This window comes from Dipteris shenzhenensis, chromosome 29 (genome assembly GCF_047967505.1).
Source record: "Dipteris shenzhenensis isolate YYH24624 ecotype China chromosome 29, Dip_SZ_1.0, whole genome shotgun sequence".
In the NCBI taxonomy this organism is placed as follows: Eukaryota; Viridiplantae; Streptophyta; class Polypodiopsida; order Gleicheniales; family Dipteridaceae; genus Dipteris; species Dipteris shenzhenensis.
The window spans coordinates 43335132-43358779 of NC_141624.1; the positions used below are offsets into that span (position 1 = coordinate 43335132).

The 23648-nt window shown below is 39.0% G+C and overlaps 1 protein-coding gene across 1 annotated transcript; it reads left to right on the forward strand.

Moving 5' to 3' along the window:
• Positions 1 to 165: 165 nt before the first annotated feature.
• LOC147882892 (uncharacterized) lies at positions 166 to 1616 on the forward strand. The gene is made up of 2 exons (XM_087400529.1): positions 166 to 1449; positions 1563 to 1616. Exons 1-2 carry the CDS (start codon positions 166 to 168, stop codon positions 1614 to 1616), a joined length of 1338 nt encoding a protein of 445 aa, XP_087256655.1.
• Positions 1617 to 23648: the final 22032 nt, after the last annotated feature.

Consider the following 23648-nt stretch of genomic DNA (forward strand, 5'->3'; position numbering starts at 1 on the left):
GTCTCCCCCCCCCTTTATTTTCTCTTGTTCCCCATCTCCTTTCCTCCACTCTCTCTCTCTCTCTCTCTCTCTCTCTCTCTCCCCTACAAGTGGCAGAGATACTCGGAGGACAAGGAAGTAAATGCACATGGAGAGGCATTGACAAGCCTAGTGAATGGGCTTAATATGATAGTGCTGAATGGATCAGGCCTCTTTCCACATACAAAAGTTCCAACATGTTTCCCAGCTAGTGGAGGGTCAAGTGTGATAGACTACGCCTTAATTTCACTAGATGCAGTACATTTGGTACATGATTATATAATTGGCCCAAAATATCCAGAATCAGATCATACCCCCCTTTATCTCAAAATGCACATACCTCATTCGGCAGAAACTACAGCCCAGGCAGCAAAGAATTGGTCTTTTCGGATGGACATAGACAAGAGGGAGGAGTATGCTGACACCACTGATGCTCTTATTAAGAATGTTTGCAGGCTGAACTGGAGTGAAATGAAACAGGCTTTACTCTCAGCTGCACATACAGTCATGGGACAGAAAAAGATCAAGAGAGTAAGCACAAAGGGTTTACCACAAAACAAATGGTTTGATGGTGAATGCATAAAAGTCAGGCTGAAAATTAAACAGATGCCAAATGACTTGCAACGTAAAGAGGCTGAAAAGCACTTCCATGCACTTACTCGGAGAAAAAAGAGGAAATATCAGTTAGACAAAGAGTGGCAAGATGCCATTGATTTTGCTAAGAACCCGAGAGGAACATGGAGACAAACTAAAGGGAGATCAAAAGAAATCATGGGAGACTTCACACATGAGGAAATGCTCCAATATGCCAAGCAACTTTACACCCATCCACATGCCTTACCTATATTCACAGACATAGCTCACTACAATAGCCCACATATTTTCTCTTTGGACGATGTGAATGAGGGCTTGAAGAAAATGGCCAATGGAAAAGCAGATGATACATTGCATATAAAGGCTGAGCTACTAAAATGGACAGGGGACTACACACGAATATGCCTAGTCTCTTTGCTTAATGATGCAATTGCCAATGGCTTCCCCCCAAAGTGGCAAGAAAATTGGATAAAACCAATATATAAAGGTGGAGATCGTAACCAGCTTTCCAATTATAGAACCATCATGGTGGGATCCACCATGGCCAAGCTCTTTGGCACAATCATTGAGACAGAACTTAGTATATGGGCAGAACTAAATGGTAAGAGGGCCATCGGACAAGCTGGTTTTCGAAGAAACCATAGCACTGTGGATCACTTGGTCACACTACGGGTTCTAATGGAAGAGAGCCGGTTGCAAGGAAAGCCTCTCTATTGTTGCTTCATAGATTTCAAGAAGGCATTTGACACAGTGCCTAGAAACAAGTTGGGGGAAAGAATGGACCAATTAAGAGTGCCAAACCACTTAAAAACAGCAGTTTTCAGATTGTATGAGAGGGTAACTTGCCAACTCAAAGGCAGAAACGGATTGTCAAATACATTCCACAGTAATATGGGGGTTAAACAGGGTTGCCCTTTGTCACCAACATTATTTGGACTATGTATTGACAGATTGGAGGAGTTGGTCAAAGAAATGATGCAAGAGCAGCAGCTAGAGGGCCCTGAAATATGTGCATACACCGTACTACTGTTGTTATATGCAGATGATGTTGTCTTTTTCTCATACACAGCAGAAAGTATGCAGAGGATGATGCCCATTCTACACAAGCTCTGTGCAGAGAGTGGACTCATGGTAAATGCCACCAAAACTAAAATGATGATAGTAAAAACAAAGCAGCCTGCAAACACCCCAAGTATTATGTTCAATGAGCAGGAAATTGAGAGGGTAAACACATTCAAATACTTGGGAATAGATGTGCCAGCAAATCATAGATGGAATGATTGTGTCCATAGAAGGATAGATGCTGGGTGGGGAAAGTATTATCATTTTGAAAATGACTGCAGAAATAGTGACACTAAGAGATGGAGCATCAAACGGATTCTATTTGATGCATATGTGGTGCAAACAGTGCTATATGCAGTAGAAGTATGGGGAGGAAGCATCTCAGCATCAAAATGGAATGATATTGAAAAAATACAGAAATCATTTCTAAGACGGCATCTAGGAGTCAAAATTACTACACCGTACTCAATCATGCTTATTGAGACTGGTACAAGGCCCATTGAACTGAGAGCACTACGAAGGGTTTTCAAATATGTGAAGAAGGTCAAGAACATGGGGTGGCAGAGATTACCAATGAAAGCATGGGAAGCAAGTAAAAGGCCTCAAAAGACAAACAAAAGCAAGATGTTATCATCTGGTTGGTGGCAAGACATTCAAAGATGGTTCCAAAGATGGAGAGTAACATCCTACCTTGAGATGTCATCCGGGGAAATGGATGAGAAGGCATTTCATAAAGCTTTGTTGGGAATATTGCAACAAAAATGGCAATCAGCTGAGAAAAGGGCTAAGTATGAGTACTATTGTACACATATCAATCCCATCTATTGGGACACCTACTCCAAGGAGGAAGATAATGCACAAAAGTACATAACTATACCCATACCTGCAAATGCAAGAAGAAGTATTGCACTCATCCGCACCCGATCACACACTTTGGAGGTAGAGAAAGGTGCTTGGGGAGATGTCTCAAGGGAACAAAGATTTTGCAAGTTATGTGACCAAGAACAAGTAGAGACAGAGGCACATGTCCTCCTTACATGCCCACGATATGCATGCATAAGGAGGGACTTTAACAACATTACAAAGGAACACGACACCCTCGCAAGCTTGCTTTCACATACCCATATAGCCACTCTGGGCAATTTTATTGCCAAGATTCTTCAATATCGGGAATGTTGTATTACTCAATGTATTTCAGAATAGTTGTTTTCCTACCCCTTCCATAAAAGAAGGGAGACACTTGTATTGTGATTTTCATGGGTCCCATGGGTCGGTTTCTCGGCCCCCAGAGGACGGTAATACATTCTTCTTCTTCTTCTTCTTCTCTCTCCCCTACATGTTATCACTTAGTTACTCGTAGTTCAATGGTTTTTTGTTTGAGCTTAACTTGATGTCTTAGTTGACTACAAGAAGGACAACTCTTATGATGTACAAAGTTTTTTTTATATTAATATAGTCACTTTTTTTCCTGCCCTAAATTTCCAATGTACATGCTTCAGTCTATCAAATGTGAAATGATATATGCAGAGTAAGTTTTTCCATGTGCTTGAATTTATGAGTGCATAACACCTTTGCTACATATTGCACTTCATGTATAACTCATTCAATGACCATAGATACACATGACCTCCCTATACATAGCTTGATAAAGCATCAAAAGGAGATAAGTCACCATGCGACAACAAGGCCAAAAGAGTTGCATCATGATTGTGCATTTCAAACATGTGCATGCATTTAAATTTCAAACATACATGTGTTAGTAGTGCAAGTGTGAAACATTATATGTAGACTACATTTTTCCCTGTGCTTAAATTTGTAAATGCATTATACCTTGGCTACACAATGCACTTCATGCATAACACATTCAATGACCATACATACACATGGCTACCATGGCATTCCTTTACACATCTTGACAAAGCATTAGAAAGAGACAACCCATCATCTGACGATATAGCCTTAAGCAAGAAAGAGATCACTTACACCAAAAGTAGGCAAGATACCACTTACACAAGAGAAGGCCCAAGAAGAAGATGATCATAATCATGCAATTCGTGCATGCTATGAGAGACTTTATAGGATTGCCACTATACCTAAATAGTGTTTACGAGACACTATCGAATGCACCTCACAATGGGCAAACCTTGCTAACATACATTGGTGTTCAAGGATGTAGTTTTCATTTAGCTAGCCACTAGGAGTAGAGGAGGAGGATGAAGTAAAGGAATTCAAATGAGATGAGGGTTTTGGTAAGGTTTGCAGTTGAGTAGAATCCTTAGCTGAAAATGAGGGTTAAGTATTTGATGGGAGGGTCAGGTTGCTTGCTTGGGTTACATCGCCCATGAGGGTCCCATTTCCACTTATAAGGGGGTACCATGGTTGTGCATTTACCAGGAAGGGTTCCCCACTCAGTTAGCACTTGCATTATCACTATGTGTTTGGATCATGTTTATCCATTTGCTATGATGATTAGTGCGAGCACATATGGGCATCACTCACTTGTACTGGTGGGCACTGAGACACCTATCTTTGTGGATTTATTATGGGTTGCTTAGAAGCTAGCAGTACAATTGCCATTTAGTGATGTAAGAGGGTTGGGCTTTTGTGCATGTGGTGGTAAGAAATCCTTTAGAGGAGCCTATTTCTATCATAAGTTATGGAATGGAGTGTTAAACCAGTCAAGAGTGTTGAGTTAGGGAATGGAGTGTTGAACCAGTCAAGAGTTGTCCTTTGCAAGTTTTAATGGTTTAGATTGCTTTCGTGGGATTTATCCTTTTGAGGGTCTGAATCTGCCTAAAGGCATTACTTTGTTTAGAACTCAATTGTGAGAAGCCATGCACATTGTTGCACCAACACTCACGAGATGGAGCCATGCAATTTTACCTATTGTACTTTCACTCACATGAGAGAGCCCATGCACATTGTTTCACAGTCATGATGCCTTCTATGCTCTAGTAATGGATTGTTAATTGTTTTTTCCTATTAAGGTGCTGTGACATTGATTAGGATGTGTTGGATTATCTTGTGTTTATATGTGAAGGGATCTCAACTTTCTTAAATGAGAAAGTTCTTAAAGTAAATCATTGGATGGCATAGTATTGCCATTGATGTTTGGGGGCTTTATGGTCTCTATTTGGAGTTTCAATTGTCAATTGCTAGTTTGGATGCTACAAAGTTGTAGTGGATTCCATGCTGATAATTTTGGTTTTTGGATGCTATAAGTTTTAGTGGATGCCGTGTTGGTCATTTTAGTTTTTGGATAACTTTGATTTGAGTTACCTATGAAATGTTATGGCTATGTTTCCATTTTCATGGTTTGTATGCTAGTGATGCTGAGGAGAGTCAAATTGATTTGGATTCAAATCTAAGGTGCCATGGATTTTTCTTACATCATATATGATGTAGTTATTACTAGGATTGGTCACTTTACCCATGGTTTCCTTGTGGCTATATTTCAAATGCATGCAAATGGCGTAGTATCATTGATATTTTTAATATGCTGACTATATTGATGGTCTTGGCTAGTGGAAAGGGTCATCCTTCCTCAAATTTCCATACCTTTTGGGTCTCATCAGGGTTGGAAGGGGCCAAGACATGGGTGGAAGTCGGTTACAACATATAAGTGGAAGATATAGGTAGAAGATAGTCACAACAGAGCTAGACAATCCAAGTCTATTGATAAAAGGAGGACCTACCTGACCGTCCCCTCTCTCTCACACACATTTACTCTTTTGAAAAAGGATGCCTAATTGAACGTTGAGTGCACTATAGTATTCCATTCTCATATTTATAGAAGGCAACTATCAACTGTTGCTATCCATATTGATCCACAGTCTATCAAAAGATAGTGAGCTGAGGGCCATGTACCAAACACGAGCTTTGTGTGGTGTTGTGGCTTGGTCCCATTACATTGGTATTGCTGTTGTAATCATTGTATTTTCTAGATTATTGAGTAATGAGCTTGAGCAAAGTTTGGCAAAAGTCTATAAGAAGATCTGCAGACCCAAAAGGTAGTCCATTCATGTGTTGATTGTCGTTGAAGGCAATCTAGTTAGTCAGAATTTGTTGCATCGGTGGTATGGATCAGGAACCATTCTATCATTGGTGTTAGTGAGTAGATAGTACTTAGAAATTGAGTAGATTTCATTGATTTGACATGGTTTTCTTACCTGTTCCAATCTCATTTTGGTAATTTATGTTGTCAGGTGTTTCTCTTTATAGAATCATTAATGCGTAGTGTTTAGTTAAACTCATATTTTGTCATTAGGAATCATCTGGTTAAACATAGTTGAATCATAATCTATTTTCATTTTGGTGCATTGACGTTTCAAAGAGGCAATTATGCTTTTGTTATGTGTTGTGTTGTGTATAGTGTGTGTTAGAGATTTCATTAGCACAATGTAGTGGAGTTAGCATTAATGGTTGTGTTGGACCACTTAACCAAGCCAATCCATTCGGACATTTCACAATGGGTTCAAGGGTTCTATGAATTTCATTTAGTCTATGCAATGAAGGTCATTAGTTAGTTAGTCTGTGAGTGTACCAAAATTGCGATGTAGCATGACTTGTGGTCAAAGTTGAAGTAGTGTGGGAAGACCATTAGTATGGGATCAATTCGTGTCATAGACTATAAGTTAGTATGCTAGTTAGCTTCTGGGAAATATGAACATTCATATTCAGCTAACTATTGGACTAGTAGCTCGATTGGAAATTGCGATGTAGCATGACTTGTGGTCAAAGTTGAAGTAGTGTGGGAAGACCATTAGTATGGGATCAATTCGTGTCATAGACTATAAATCAGTATGCTGGTTAGCTTTTGGGAAATATGAACATTCATATTCAGCTAACTATTGGACTAGTAGCTCGATTAGAAATTGATCTATCAAAAATAGGATTCAGTTAGAGTGTGTGATTAAAAGTATACCTGCCAATTGTCGGTAAGGGAATCAAACATGTAACCTTCCTTACTTATAGGCCCCTAGTGCCTAACCTTTTGGGACATGAGTTTGGTGGTCCTTGGCTCCTACATCTTCATAAATCTGATTAGTCCCAACTTAAGGGGTCATAACATTTGGTGCAAAACATAGAATTGGTTGGTTCAAAAATGGAAAACAATTGGAATTCATTTCTCTTAGAGGTTTGATTTGATTTGTATAAATATCAAATTTGCAACAAGTACATCTATGCAACCATAGGCATAAGCTAAAGGAGGTTGTCTAGCATAAAAGGCTTGTTCTCTATCTATATTTAAAATTTGGAAAGGCATTAAAGATGAAAAGAACAAGGGGCATTCAAAAGAACTAGCATTTATGTGTCACATTAATAGCTAGTGGGACCTTTACTATCCTCCAATCCCATAGTGAGTTGATTTTTTTCACTGGAAAGATAAGGTACTACAAAATAGCCATTCCAAACTTTTATAGGATAATAAGGCCTTTAATGAATTTAAATAATGCACATGAATTTGATTGGACAACAAAATTTTAGGTTTGTGGTTTACTTTACTAAGACAAGGCAAGGCACCTTTGCATCATATGCTTTCCTACAAGAAAATTCTTTGGTGTTTGTTTAGTGTGTTAGGTATTATGCCCTTAACCCCTAGTGCACCACACTCTTATTTGGTATAGTATGACCCTAGTTCATGTGCAACCTTGTACTCCACGATGATAGGATACTACAATACTTTATATCACTTTAGTGTGTTCATACAAGTAAATAGGAGATATAAATCTAGAGAAAGTACAACTGTATTATATCCAAAAAGAAAAGCCATATAACTAGCTTTGTATGCCACCTTCTCCTACATCATCACCACATGCTTTCATAGGCTTCAATAAGTTACTCATAGGAGCTTCACCTACTCCTCTTCCTTACATAGGCTTCTCCTAAATCATTGGCACATACTATCGTAGGCTTAATTAGCTATTTATAGAAGCTTCATCTACTCTTCCCACTTGTACCATTTGTAGCTCTTTTATTGGTGTCCCTAAGATTTGGCTCATAAGGATGCTCAAATTGTTGTAGATTGAATTGTCTTGTGCCTAGATCTTGCCAACCAAATCCACACAACCACTAATATATCAACTAACATACCTATGTCCTTGTTGAACCTACCACAAATTGCTTGCAATTGCACTTTGTGGGACTAAATACAAGCACCTCTCAATGCCATATAAGGCCATATATACCTAGCTCTTTATTAGGACCCTTCTACCTTATGTCAAGGCCTACTCTATCCCACATATAGTCCGAGATCTTGTCATATAGTTATCCGTAAGCAATGACCAAGGTCTCCTTAAAGGTTGCCCTAAAACCAATACAAGAAGGGTGTAATGTTCTTGCCACATGGAAGCTCTTAGTGCAACCCATGTGGTAGTTCTTAATTCACCCCATGTGACAATCCTCTCCTCTACTCACACAGCTTCTCTCAAACCCATGTCTCCTATAGATATCAAGCAACTTAGTAGCTTAAGAGAATCTTCTTCCTCTCCCATGCATAAAATTTGAAGAACATGACAAAGATAATAGCTTTATGTTAAAGATTCATCTCAGTATTTCTAATTCTATAAGAACTAACACAAAAAAAGTGCTAGAAAGTAAAGAGGATTGGAAACCCTATCCTAACTCTAAAGCCGGTAGTCTAAGTTCTCCTCTTTCAAGAACCACTACATGTTGCTAGTATGTCCATATGCTAGACATGGTTTTTCTTGTCCTTGAACCCAAAAGGTGTTTCCTTATGCCTATGTACTCATCATATCATCTTTTCACGTTCCTCTCCAAAGATGCTTGAATCTAGGAGTTTATAATCTTTCCAAAGACCCTTTTTTCTCATATAAGTCCTAGAATCAAATATAATCCCCAAATATGTAGTCTTATCATGGTACAAATGAAGGAATATATCAGAGAGAAACTAGAACAACCAAAAGAATGAGGACTAAGAAGATCACCAAAATAAAGGAACAAGTAGGAAGGTTTACTTATATCTAGAAAGGGAAAGTAATCCAAGTTGAAACCACAAATTTTGCATGACAACAATCATGCAAACAAAAGAGCTGAAGATGTAGTCTAGCAACCAAAATGGCAAAAAACAATGAATGAAGAAATGAATGCATTGTATAAAAAACGACACTTGGGAGTTCAATTGCAAACAAATGGGTCAACAAGGTTAAGTATAATCCAAATGATAGCATTTAGGCACATAAATTAAAACTTGTTGCAAAAGGATTTACACAATAATACAGGAAAGACTATGAAAAACTCTGTGCCTAGCAGGCAAAATGGATTCTATCACATATTTCATTTCATTGGTAACCATCAAAAAATAGATATGCATCAGCTAGATGTCAAGAATCCATTTCTTAATGGATGTTTAGATGAAGAGGCTTAAAGGCAACAACCTCAGAGATATGTTGAAACTAGAAAATCAGATCAAGTATGCATAGTAAAGAAGAGTCTCTAAAAACCTTGTAGTCGTCATCTTGAGGGAAATCCCACTTCATGATTTTGATCTTGAGGGAAAGTGTTGATGATTCATCTCAATAGCACATGTTATAGTATGAATAAGCACTAACACACAAGAGTGCTAAAAAAGAGAAAGTTGGAAACCTTAACCCTAACCCAAACGGACTTGTATATATTCATTCTCATAGCTAATCTAGTATACAATTAGTCATTTCTGGTGTGCTCTCTAGTTGTGCCCTCTCTCCTAGTCTCTCTATTGCTTCATACTTTATCACATTAGGTCTATAGTCTAGGACCTTCAATACCTCTAGGTTTCACTCTACATTGTACACAAACAATTGAATCAAATTTGTAATCCCAACATTATTGCATTTCCCTCCCAATCTTTATACAAGCATTACATATCCTCAAGACACCTAGGCACCAATAGATACATCTTGTTGTCCCCCTTAGAGTCTTAGAATAGATGAGATCATGTTGGGCATATTTAAACTTGATCATCCTCTAGACACAACCACAACCACGAGCTTATTTCTTAGATCTTGTATGTTGACAAAATTGTGGTTATGCCACATATATCTCCACTAATTGGTCTATTTCAAAAGATTTAGAATAGGGAAAAAATAAGAGGTCCTCTTAGTTATGAAAATCTAGGGCACAAATCTCTCCCCAATGTAGGGCTACAAAGATTAGCCCTACTATAATTTTTAGAGTGAACTTATAATATTTGAGGTCATAAATATTAGCCCATCCAACTTGGAAAATCCCACAAATTCACCATTGGGAAAAAATTGCCCCCTAATATTTTCTTTGCTTTCAAACAACTACTAGCAACATCCCAAACCAAACTTTCATTGAGCTCCACTCAGGTTTGAATCTTGATCCCACCAAGGTCAGCTATAATCAATCCTTGATAATCTTTTGGCTTCCCCATAATAGTTATAATGTCTTTAATCAGGTCACCATCATTGTTCACCATAAAGCTTTTGATCCTTATGTGAGAATCCTCAATGTCATCTACACCCGCTTCTGTCCCATGACACCAATGGCTCCAAATGATAAGTAGAGACCTTTTTTGCCTTAAGAGAACTCCCTTTTTATTGTGGGATTATGTCACTCTTCATTTGACGAGATAGTGTGACCATAGCATGTATTGGAAACTAACAATAATCTTAAAGGGAAAACATACCCCAGTGCAAGAAAGCTAGGCACCTCACTAAAGTAGCCCATTAAAAGAACCTCATTTTCAATCCCTAGGCATCAATCCCTAGGAACTCACAATCATTTTCCACTACTTCACATTCTTCCTAAATCTGGTCCTTTACACCCTTATTGTTAGCATATCTAAGAAACATTTGCATCACCTTCACAAAAGGCCCAAGATACTCTAAGCACCATTCTATGTTAAGGACATGTATAGTCATGCCCAAATCCATTGACACCAACCTTAAGGCTTCTTACCATAACTACCAAGAACAATTCTCATTTTCCTAGATTAGGCAAACCTAATTTAGACTTCCTTATTGGGCTCCTCGCTTTTCTAGACTACCTTTTTCCTATGCCCCTCCCCTCTTCTCGCAATCTTGCACAAGATGTCTATTCTGATCACAATGGTAGCATTTCCTCTCTTCTTAGTCTCATTGTTTGAAGAGTCTCTTGAAGAATATTTCTTTTTTTCCCCTTCCAAGTTTGCCTTTACCTTCCCATTAGTAGTGCATGGTCATAAATTCCTTCCCAAAGGTAGAAGCAATAAATGCCTTGCCATGACCATCTTTATCCTACAACTTCAACCTAGATTTCTCTTGGAATAATAGCCTCTTATATAGTCATAAAGTAACTCATTATCTCGTTGAATCTTCATGAATCTTGTTGATGAATAGCATCGCAAGTTGATTATTAATTCAAGATTGTAGGCATAAACGTAGGCATCCTATGGTCGTGAAACTTTGCAAGAACCTATTTTTTATAATTGTCCATGTACTTGTAGAGTTTCATAAGCTTTGGACATAATTTGTAGGGTGGGGCATTGTGTATCATCTTATTTTCGACCATGCATGGCATAGAAGTGTCTCAAACTTGCATGTAGAAAGGCTTCTACCTTAGGTGTTTTCGTTTGATGGTCATGAAACTTTGAAAGAGACTTCTTTTGAGTTAGGTGCATGTCCTTGAAAATTTTCATGATATCAAACATCATTTATGTGGTGGGGCATGCATTTTCTCATTTATGAACATGGTAGATGAGGGCTAAGAAATTATGCATCGATATGCTTACCATGCATGTCTCATTTCCAATCATGCAAGGTTCATAGCATCAATATGTTTAGAATTGTCTACCAATTGTTCCCCTAAATGCACAGTAGGAAACTCTCAACCAAGCTGCATAGCATCAATATGTTCATTATTAGAACTGTCTTCTAGCTATTCCCCTTAATGCATAGTGGAAAACTCTTCATTAAGGGACTCTTGATCTTGAAAGCTTCTATCTAGTCCTACACTTGATTTGTTCCATGATAACATGCTTGAAGATTTTACACACATGGAAAATACTGTTGGATTCAAACAATGGGTCACACCAAAATCAAAGCCTTGATTACACATAGCTATGATGGGGCTTCAATGCTTTTGACCATGTCAAAGTATAGAAAAACACTTAGGTTGCAACCATGAAGGAAACAAGTGGATCCTACATGCCTCCTCAAAGGGGTGCAATGAGATCTTGTGTGTTTGCTTGCCTTTGCAAGGGTTCTCACTATGTGACTTATTTATGTTACTCTAGTGTCCATCCTCTTGGACCAGCTATTCAAAAACTCCACAATGCTCTAGCTTCTTGGCTTCATGTAGTTGGCCACTACATTCTGTATTTTAGCCTCTCTTCCCAGTACCTTTACTCTAGACTCCATAGATGACTAATGTGACAGCACTCAGCTTTATCTCCCCACTAATTCTAGTAGTTTCCTTGAAATTCATTCATGCATCCTTTATAAATTCTAGTGCTTCCTCCCTTCTCTCACTATTGTACAAATGTTAGTGGCATTGATCCATGGCTAACAACTCAAATTAATCTTGATAATTGTTATTTTTGGTCAGTGAATTCAACCCTCAAATCAATGCTCTGATTCATCATTTGCAATGGTTTCCTATCACCTAGTCCAACCCGCTAGTACTCCTTCCATTCAAGTCACCTATATAGGATTATATGTCATCTTGGTTTAACTTGAGACTCTTGTATGCTGCCTATTAACATCCCAACTTTGAATACATGCAAGATTGCATGCCATTCGAGTGTCCTAGGCTTTAGTAAAACTTTCTAGTTCTTTAGTGTGCAAGTAAGCATTTCCAAATCAAAAACCCTAGTTATAGAGAGAAGACACAAACATTTCACATTTCCATTTGAGAGGAAACATTTGCAGATGTAAATTGTTTTGAATTCTTAGATAGAATATGCATGTTTGTAGGTCAAAGGGGTTCTATGGTAATGTTAAATGCTTAGGTCCAGAGAAAACTCAAAAATCACACATCTAGATTTGGGAGATGAGAAAATCTCTATATATTATGTTGAAATAGAAAATAGTCCTTTGTGGATCTAGTGATGCCTAGGCCCTAGGCCTTGCAAGGGAATATTGGAACATAATAAAGACAAAGATTTATAATATTATAATTAGCAAATAAGGTACAAACTCCCTACACCATTCTTTTAGCAAAGACATGCATGCTACCACTACAAGGAGAAGACCTATGTCAACATGCTCATTACCTTGCTATTAACACATATTTTATTAATTTTGCATGCATCTACTCTCCAAAACCAAACAAGGGAAGTAAAAAAAAAAAGAACGATCTCAACACATTCATTACCTTGCTACAAATACATATTTCATTGATGTTGAGCTCATCTTCCCTCCAACACAAAGGGAATTCCAAAGTAATCTACATAACAAAATTGATCCAAGGTCCTCGCTCAACAAGGTGCCTTGTGCTATGTTAACTTATCACCATTTAAAATGGAGTTCAATCTGTTTTCGAATGGGGGAGATTATGTGTGAGCTATGATACCAAAGAGTTGTAGATGCACATAACTTTGTCCATCTTTTTAATCTTAATAAACTTCTTGTGGATTTTATACTTGGTGCGAATTTGGTTTCCATCGTTGAGGGTACACTTGCATGCACATGTGAATCACCTTGGGATATCTCTTGCATGCACATGTGAATCAACTTGGGATATCTTCTTATGAAAATATTAACATTTTAAGTGCTATTTATTAGTTATTTACAATTAATGTTCCTATATTATGGAGAAATTACATTCCAAGCTTGAGATATTGACCATGCCATCAAATCATGTAAGGTTATTTATTACTTGTCTGTTTATTCTCTCTTATTATTGCAATAGCTTCCATCTGATTAAATTAGATTATACTAACACAAGAATGGTCAATACTTAGCCAAAATCCTAGATTCTTGACTCAGATGGCCCTTCTCGACTTTTTAAAATTAAGTTATCATCATGATCCAACAAGTGAGCCAATAGCTTTTATATGACCTTCATAATTGTTTTGGAAAATCCCCAATCCGATTCTAGATGCAAAAGTTACTATCCCTTAAAGTTCATCACCTCGATCCCTCTATGCAGGTGCTAGTGAGTGGTGGCTCGGCACAACCCGAGTTTCGACTCCTCCCCTCCTATACATTCTCTCCAAGTGCATCTGCAATCTTCTTCACCTTCATGTGGTAGTCATTGATGCTCATATTTTCTCTCTGCACATTATGCAACTCCTACTTGAGCTGCATTTTCCTGGCTTGCTATTTGTGCTATGCATTTTTATAAAAGTATCCCACGCCTCCTTCGGTGTGCTTGCATTTTGGATATGCACGATCATAGAATCTAAAATACTAATAGACAGCCAGTATATAACTTTTCTAGCTCTTTCATGCTAGCCTTTAAATGCCTCCAACTCCTATTGATTGGGAACATTAGGAATAACTAGTTCTTGTTCAGCTCCAGTAATGAACTCCCAATAGCCTTTTCCCTTAAGGAAATTCGTCATTCTAAACTTCCATGCTTGGAAGTTGTTCTTGTTAAGCTTTTCAGTGACAATCTATGAAAGAGCATCAAATGCCATTACAGAACACTGTAAAATATTCTGTCACTGCAGAAAACACTTCTTCTACCTCACAAGGGCAAATCTGCAAAACTGACGAGAGTGGTATTTGACCACACAATCACTTCCTAGTGATGATTATGCATCAATAGGCAATAAGAATGATATTGTCACTCCCAATATCTCTATGCACAGGCATACGATGTAATTTTTACGATAAATTTTCACTAACTTGTAGAATAGTGGTCGCACAGCAAAAAGAGGGCACTTTCCTCAGTGTCTGCGAAAAACTTATGCCACCAAAACGGGCCCCAAAATGGCCTTGAATAAAAAAAATGTAGCATATACTGCCCTCTTGCCACACCACAAAGGGCGTCCCAATCTGAGACATCGGCTGTGCTACCTACAGAGATTTGCTCCCAAACTCGAAAAAAAAGGAAAGCACCACTGATCCTCTTACTAGGACACCGCAAACTTGGTTTGCTTTCTTGAGCTCCTTACCACAAACCAAGCTCTGATACTGTGTGAAGAGAGTGGGAGAGAAGAAAGGAGTCTCACTTGCAGCTTTCTCACATACACAATGGGGGAACACACACAAAGGTGGAGGTTGAAAACAATTTCCCTCTTCTTAGTTGTGAACGCCAAAAGAACTCTAAGTATAAAAGAATAGGTGAACCCTATATGTGGGTCTCAAACCAAACTCAGCCAACTAAGGTGGCATACTAACTTAACCACTAACTAGAGTACATAAAAATAGCTGTCATCCAGCTATTATTCATGGGCGGTGTACCAACTGCATCTGCAGCTAACAAGTCGGTGACATAAATGCACAACGGTCACCCTGGCATATCACAAGTGCAGCTCGATATCTCAACATCCTCAAGATCAAGATATGATGAAGAGTGTCTATTTGTTACAAGATTTATGGGGGAGAGAGAGAGAGAGAGAGAGAGAGAGAGAGAGAGAGAGAGAGAGAGAGAGAGAGAGAGAGAGTAGTCCAGAACCAAGATGACTAACTATCATCATCCCTTTGGCTTTAGTGTTAGGGATTATCCTTTTACTCTTATAGTCCTCTCTTGAATAGTGCAAGTTATACTATTCTGAACACCCCCTTTAAAGTGCACTACATAAATAGAGCATATAGGTACAATATTTACTTTTTGGATTTACTATTGCATATGATAGCAATTTCAAAACTTAAAAAATATCAACATAGTACTAGCATGAGTGAGCACAGTGACTAAATATTTAGCAGAAGTCTATACATTCTACTAGTACAAGATCTTGTACATTAACCCTCATGTCTCCCTCTTAAGTAACTGTAGCTTGTGAAGACCAAGCTGTACATTCTACTAGTACAAGATCTTGTACATTAGCCCTCATGTCTCCCTCCTAAATTGTATCTTATGAAGACCAAGCTATTATAAAAAATGTGAGAACTTGTCTAGGGAAAGTGGCTTCATCAAGATATTTGCGATTTGTTCTTGTGTTGGATAGTGAACAAGGTTTATTTCTTCATTGAGGACTTTTTGTAGGATGAAGTGGTCATGCACATAAATGTATTTTGTTCTAGCATGAAGACATGGATTCTTTGATTTTTGAATTCTGTCAAAAGAGGGTACTAAAGGTTCTCATAAAAGAATCTCTATTTTTGATACAAGTCTTCTAAATCAAAGTACTTCTTCATAGGTATTCTTGGTTGTTTCTTGCTTTGTCAAACAAAGATGTAGAACCGAGATTATCATATTTCCCACACATTGCTAGATATTAAAAATTTTCTTCACCACAAAAATAGAATAGCAACTTAGATCATAGTCATTTATTTTTTATATTGAATGTTTAAAATTTTACTCTTGTAGGAGAAAATTCTATTGGGTTGCCAGTGGAAGATGATGATTTAGGGATTATGCACAATTCCGGACATCCATTGCCATCCGTGAGAATTTCCCTAATTTTGAGGAGTTGATTGCTCTTCTAATTTCTGAAGAGCAGAGAAATGGTGGTGCATCTTCTTCAAGAGGAACTTCAAAAGAAGTTGTCTTCTATGCAAATGCTAGAAGAGGTAGAGGCAGAGGTAGAGTAGGCCGATTTGGAGGCCGTGGCAGAAATCAGAATATGAAGCAAATTTAAGAAAACCAGTCCTATAGAGGAGGACGTGGTAACTTTAGAGGCAGGGGGAGCCAAAGAAGTCGTGGTGGATGGCAGAGAGGCCAAAATGCAAACAACAATGTTGAATGCTTCTACTGTGGTAAAATGGGTCATATGGTTAAAGACTGCTATAAAAAGCAAAATGACATCATGACTAGAAAATTGCAGCAAGGCAATTATGCATCCTCTAGTAGACAGGGTGATGACAGAAATGAGCATCTGTTTATGGTGCAGCACATGATCAATTCTGTGACAAGTACAGAAGAAAGCAATGATGTGTGGTATGTTGACTCAGGTGCGTCAAACCACATGACAGGTCATGCAGAATGGATGTAGGATGCAAGGAAAATGGAAAGACCAGGATTTGTGGAGACTGGTGATAATACTGCACATCCTATTTTGCAGATTAGTAAAATTCCTTTGTCTATGCAGAATGGAAAAAAGAAATACCTGTCTGATGCATTTCATGTCCCGAATATCACCAAGAACTTCGTTTCTATTGGTCAAATGGTTGAGCAAGGCTTGCAGGTCAGATTTAATCCTCATGGATGCTTTGTTGAGGATATGAAAAATAAAGGTCGCTTGATAACAAAAGGGAAGAAGAAGGGCAGGATGTTTACGTTAGATGTAGACATGCCTGAATTGAGTGCAACAATGTTTGCACATGGGTGATGATGTACATGCACAAAATGGTAATGCTGCACAAAATTCAGAGCAGCAATCACAAAATATTAGTGGACATATAGTGTCCTCTAGAAGTGGTTCACATACTCTGCCATGGACAAGCACATTGAGATCAAGAGGATCTCCTCGAAGCAATGCAGATAGTGGTATGCAAGTATCACAAAAAGGAAAAGAGAAAGTAGATCAACCCATGGTTGATGTGAATGCAGGTCCCTCTTATGTGGATGGTGAATCCAGTGGCTCAGAACAGAGCCTCAGAACAGAGCCTTGATGATGAGTTGGGTATTCCTTTTGTTGTTACACATGGAGTAAGGAAGACAAGGGATGTTTTAAGAGCACATGGTAGTGAGCCTATTTTGCACAGGTCTACTAGAGCTAAGTATCCTATGGATAGGCTGAATTATGATGGATTTACAGTCATTCACTATGCCTATATGGTCAAGGTAATACATAAACCAGAACCCACTTCTTTTGAGCAAGCCATGGGAAAACAAAAATGGGAGAAAGCCATGGATGAAGAAATGGATTCCTTGGAAGCAAATGCTACATGGAATGCTACATGGGAATTGGTGCCTTTGCCTAACGACAAGAATGCAATTGGTTGCAAGTAGGTTTATAAGGTGAAGCATAATGCAGATGGTTCTGTGAACAGATACAAGGCAAGATTAGTTATCAAGGGGTATGCATAGACATATGGCATTGATTATGAAGAAACATTCAATCCCGGTTGCAAGGATGGCAACCGTAAGAGCAGTCATTGCTATGGTTGCATCAAAGGGATGGTCTTTACATCAGATGGATGTAAAGAATGCTTTATTGCATGGTGATTTATAAGAAGAGGTTTATATGGAGTAGCCACCAGGTTATGTTCATGCTGTTCATCTTGAGTTTGCTTGCAAGTTGAAGAAAGCCTTGTATGGATTGAAGCAAGCACCCAGCGCATGGTCTGACAAGATAGGACAGTATCTTGTCACTATTGGCTTTCAAATTTCCAAGGCAGATTTCTCACTTTATGTGAGAAAAACAGAGAAAGGTATTATGCTGCTTGTCATTTATGTTGATGATTTGATCATCACAGGTGATAGTGATGAAGATATCCTTCATGTGAAAATGATATTAAAGCAGAAGTTTGAGATGAAGGTTTTGGGAGAGCTGTGTTACTTCTTGGGCATTGAGGTGATTAGATCCACAAGTGGGATATGGCTTTTGCAGAGGTAGTATGGATTGGACATGCTGTCCAAATATGGGATGACAGGCTATAAGCCTATTTCAGTTCCTTTGGAGCAAAAAGTTGAGCGCAGATGCAGATGAGCTTTTGGAAGACCCTACTATGTACAGATGCATAGTAGGAAGTTTGATTTATATGACTATTACCAGGCCATATTGAAGCTATGTTGTTGGTTTGGTAAGTCAGTTTATGCAGGCTTCAAGGAAACTGCATTTGGATGCAGCTAGATGCATACTGAGGTATGTGAAGTCCACATTGCAGTATGGACTATTTTATGAGACTGGGGTTCAGATACAGTTGCATGGATACACTGATGCTGATTGGGCTCGTAGTATTTCTAATAGACGATCTACCAATGGATATGTGTTCTCTTTTGGGAGTGTTACAGTCACTTAGAGCAGCAAGATACAGCCTACAATTGCCTTGTCGAGTACAGAGGCTAAGTATAGGGGTGCAGTAATGGCTGCATGTGAGGTAGCTTGGTTGCATAAGCTACTTTATGATATGCATCAGTCTACAGATGGGCCATTTATCATTTATTATGACAACATGAGCAGTATACACTTGGCAAATAACCCAGTCTATCATGCTAGAACAAAGCACATTGAGGTGCATTATCACTATGTGCCGGAGAAGGTTCTAGTAGGTCTTATTGATCTAGTTTATGTCAGCACAGAGGATCAGGTAGCTGACATATTCACGAAGGCATTGGGTGCAGAGAAGCTGCGCAAGTTCAGAGACCTGCTTGGTATGCAAGATTGGGATTGAGCTCGAGGGGGAGTGTTGAGATATCGAGCTCCACTCGTGATATGCCAGGGTGACCATTGTGCATTTATGTCACCGACTTGTTTAGCTGCAGATGCGGTTGGTACACCACCCATGAATAATAGCTGGATGACAGCTATCTTTATGTACTCTAGTTAGTGGCTCAGTTAGTATGCCACCTTAGTTAGTTGAGTTTGGTTTGAGACCCACGTATAGGGTTCACCTATTCTTTTGTACTTAGAGTTCTTTTGGCTTTCACAACTAAGAAGAGGAAAACTGTTTTCAGCCTCCACCTTTGTGTGTATTCCCCCATTGTGTATGTGAGAAAGCCGCAAGTGAGACTCCATCCTTCTCTCCCACTCTCTTCACAGAGGATTGCTAGTTTATACTATTGAAAGAGAGAACTATAGGAGCATAAGGAAAATCCATAACCTTAAGCCATCTTGAAAGTAGTGTACGGTTAGCCATCTTGGTTGTGCACTACTCTCTCTCTCTCTCTCTCTCTCTCTCTCTCTCTCTCTCTCTCTCTCTCTCTCTCCCCCCCCCCCATCTTCTAACAAATAGACACTGTGCATCATATCTTGATCGAGGATCGCTTGTCTTTATGCTTACACCCCCTCTTCTTTGTTCCCGATCACTATGCCTACTTTATCATCTTCAATGGAGTTCATCTTTCCCCCTTTGTATTCCATACTATTTCAAGATCAATGAACTTGTGGAAGTAATGGATGCTCTCATTTTCTTGTTGGGTATTCCTTTAGCCTAGCTTGACTACCTTGGAATCTCACTATGAGGTGTATCAAAATTCGCCAACTTCTTCCCATTCGAAAGGTCTTTTTCTACTATGAGGTATATCGAAATTCCCCCCCTCTTTCCATTCAAAAGGTCTTTTTCTACTATGGTTTGAAGATATGCATATTTTCTAAAAGAAATCATCCATCGTGACATCAAAATTTCATTCAAAGTGGTGATGATATGCTAATCATATCTCCCTTTATAGTCTTGCAAATCATAGTTATCTTGTAGTCTATTATCTTTTGCATATCCCATGTAAAATTTCCCTTCTATAGCCTATTCCACCTTGGTTGACCTCTCATCAAAAAAATTCAAGGATACCAATAGTGGTTGTATGAGCATGTGACCAAACACAATGCAATCAAGATCATAGGGAATATAATGAAGCTAAGATGAATCCTATTAATGCATGGGCTCTTCTAGTACACACTATAAGAAAAAATACTTACTCAAAGATAGGAACCAACTTCCTTCTCTAGTCAATAACTTTCCATCTGACAATGAAGTATACTAAGGACATGGTAATTTTTTGAAGCAAACCATAGAGGCCTCTTCAACTTTTTTATGCCACCAATAAGCTTGACTTAAAATTTACATAACTTTGTGAAATACAAGGTGGGCATAAATCATCAGAAAGCTCCCATCATTAATTTAAAATCAAGATCGGAATCTCTATCTCTAGTGGTAAAATTGCCTCAATACTGTATACTAACTCAAAAGGAGTGTGACTTGTAGACGTTTTATGGGTGATGTTGTAAGCCCACACGGCTTCAATGACCTTCTGATCCCACTGGCTCCTGTTCCCTGTGGCCATTTTTCACATGGATTTACAAAGGAGGCTGTTGGTCCGCTCCGTTTGTCCTCCGTTTGTCCCATGGATGTTGCCAGTTGGATAATAGGTGCTAGAAGTGCGATGATCAATACCCATGCGATCCATGAGCAACTCCACTGCTTCATTTAAGAATTGACTCCCATGGTCACATACTATTTCCATGTGTGTCCCAAACCTTGTGCAAATATGTTCAAATATGAAATTTGAAACTGTCTTACCATTTGCAGCGGGAAGGGTGATAGCTTCAGCCCACTTAGTGACATACTGAGTGGCTACCAAAAGATACTTCTTTTTGCAGGTAGTCATGGGCAGGGGCCCAACAAAATCTATTCCCCACTTTTGAAACGGATGGATGGACATCATTGGATGATGTTTCCCAGGATGCAAATCCTTCCTACCAAAGAATTCACATGGTTCACAAGTTTTGCAATACATAGTGGCATCCTTGAACAAGGTCGGCCAATAGTACCTAGCATGTAAAATCTTCTTAGCTGTATATTCACCGGCATAATGGCCTCCACAAAATCCATCATGATAATGCTTCAATACCTTAGGTACTTCATTTGCATCAATGGCCCATCTTAGTACTCCATCCATGCCTTGACGGTACAACACCCCATCAAAGAGAGTAGCACCTACTATCTCTACCGATCTTCTTTCTCATAGCTAGTACTTTCTAGAGGAAAGGAGAAAGTGCTCAAAAATCTGTAGATACAACCATACCATGGGTCCCCAACTTCGATGGCCGCTACAAGGGTTACATCGAGGCACTCCTCTAAATCAATCAAAGCATTCTTTAAGTTGGAACAACCTCCTTTTACAATTTTGAAAGAAAAATCATATTCTTGTAAAACTCTAATCGGCCCATGGGATTTAGTGATTGAAGAACCTGCTTTGCAAAACCATTGCTAGAGATTATAATGAAGGACTTTCCAGCCACATAATGCGTAAATTTCTCAATGCAGAATGCCAAACACAAGGCATGCTTGTCAGCCTCAAAGTAGCATCGTTCAATTTCGAGCAATTATCGAGAAGCAAATCGAATAGGATACATGAACCGATCCTCCCCTTGCTGGAGAAGAATACCTGCCAGAGTGTGCTAACCAAACCCAAGATTGATATAGAAAGTCTTTGATCAATCAGGATTATGTAGAATGGGTTCTGAAGCCAGAGCACTCTTGATTTGTATAAACCCATGATCACAATCCTCACAAGAGAAATCAACCCCATCTTTTAAAAGCATAGTCATGGGTCACGTCAAAGCAGCATATTGATCAATGAAGCAACGATAGTATTCTACTAGATTGACAAATGAGCGTACCTGACGTTTGGTTGTTGGCGGGGAGAGCTTGAGGATAGCTTCTACCTTCTCGAGGTCAGACTTAATGCCCTCGGATGAGACAATATGTCCAAGTAACCTCCCTTGAGTGGCTCAAATGGTGCATTTTTCAGGGTTGAGGCTACCATTTGCATCATTAACCCTTTGGAATGCCAACCTAACCTTCATGACATGCTCCTTCCGTGCCGAGAATATAAAAAAATCATCTAAAAACACCTCCAAGAAAACCCCCAAATAAGGAGCAAACACCATCTACATAAATCTTTGAAAGATGCGGTCTGGCATCCTTCTTTTGAGCAATGTCCTTGAGGACCTTTCTGATGATCTTTCGAAGTCAATAAACTCGTATCAAATATGCCCAAGGCTTGGTTTCATGATGATGACCACAACCTTTGCATTCCTTACAAATGATCACCCTCATTTGTGGCTTGCGGCTTTGTTGGGGCGGTGCTTCCACTCGCTTCATACGTGATTGAAGTACAAGCTTCATGTGCCAAGAAATCAGCAACTAGATTTTGAGCTCGAGGGATACGCTAAATTTTTACCTCTTCCAATTGTTGGCAAAGTTTCAATGCTTGTTGATGTCATGGAACCAAGCCTTCGCTCCGCACCTTCCACCTTCCACTAACTTGTTCACACACGAGTTGAGAATCTCCTTGCACCTCAAGTTGCTTGATGCGATGTTCTTAGACCTTTTGTAGCCCAAAAATGAATGCCGAGTACTGAGCATAGTTGCAAGTACTTGTTGGTGTAGACTTGCTATAACAATACACCTCACCCCCTGATGAAGTGAGCTTCACACCCACACCAACAGCCTTGGTCGAAGATTTGTATGCGCTATTTTCACTAACTTGTTCACACACGAGTTGAGAATCTCCTTGCACCTCAAGTTGCTTGATGCGATGTTCTTAGACCTTTTGTAGCCCAAAAATGAATGCCGAGTACTGAGCATAGTTGCAAGTACTTGTTGGTGTAGACTTACTATAACAATACACCTCACCCCCTGATGAAGTGAGCTTCACACCCACACTAGCAGCCTTGGTCGAAGGTTTGTATGCGCTATCGAATTGGAGGAGCCAAGATGTCATCACACAAAGACTAAAATCCAGACATCCCAAGTTTCTCGGTAGTCCAAGATAGGTAGAAGGAGAGGGTGGGGAGAATTCAATACTTGAGCAAGACGTTCAGTACTAAATAAACTTGTAATCCTTTGTTGATAGTTTATAGTTAGACCAAAAAGAATTACAACTTGAAGCTCAAAATGACACACAAAGGATTGATTAGGTACAAAGGGATTCCTTGGTCGAAACACTATCACGAGCCCTAGAAACCTTTGGAGTGAGATCAAGAAGAAATCATTCAAGATGTGCCAAATCTCCCCCCAAGCTTGGGGAACATCTCACCTTTCGAAGAATGTCATCCTTTTAATTACCTCCGGAGGATTGGTTTGGTGTTGTGCTATCCGTTTTTCAAGATTTCTAGTTTGTCAAATATATTGTTTTTCTTTAGCAATACATAGAATAGAATATACGTAATATGGGCCTTTTGTGCCTTTTTCTTCGTCTTCTTCACAATTTCCTATTTCAAATAGCAAAATGAAGTACGATGAGTTTTTTAATAT

What these genes read in the sequence shown, in the direction of transcription:
- LOC147882892 (XM_087400529.1), top strand. Translation starts at nt 166, where the DNA reads ATGATAGTGCTGAATGGATCAGGCCTCTTTCCACATACAAAAGTTCCA. An exon ending in TTTTCAGATTGTATGAGAGG is followed by an intron (nt 1,450 to 1,562) that starts GTAACTTGCCAA and finishes ATGTATTGACAG; the next exon opens with ATTGGAGGAGTTGGTCAAAG.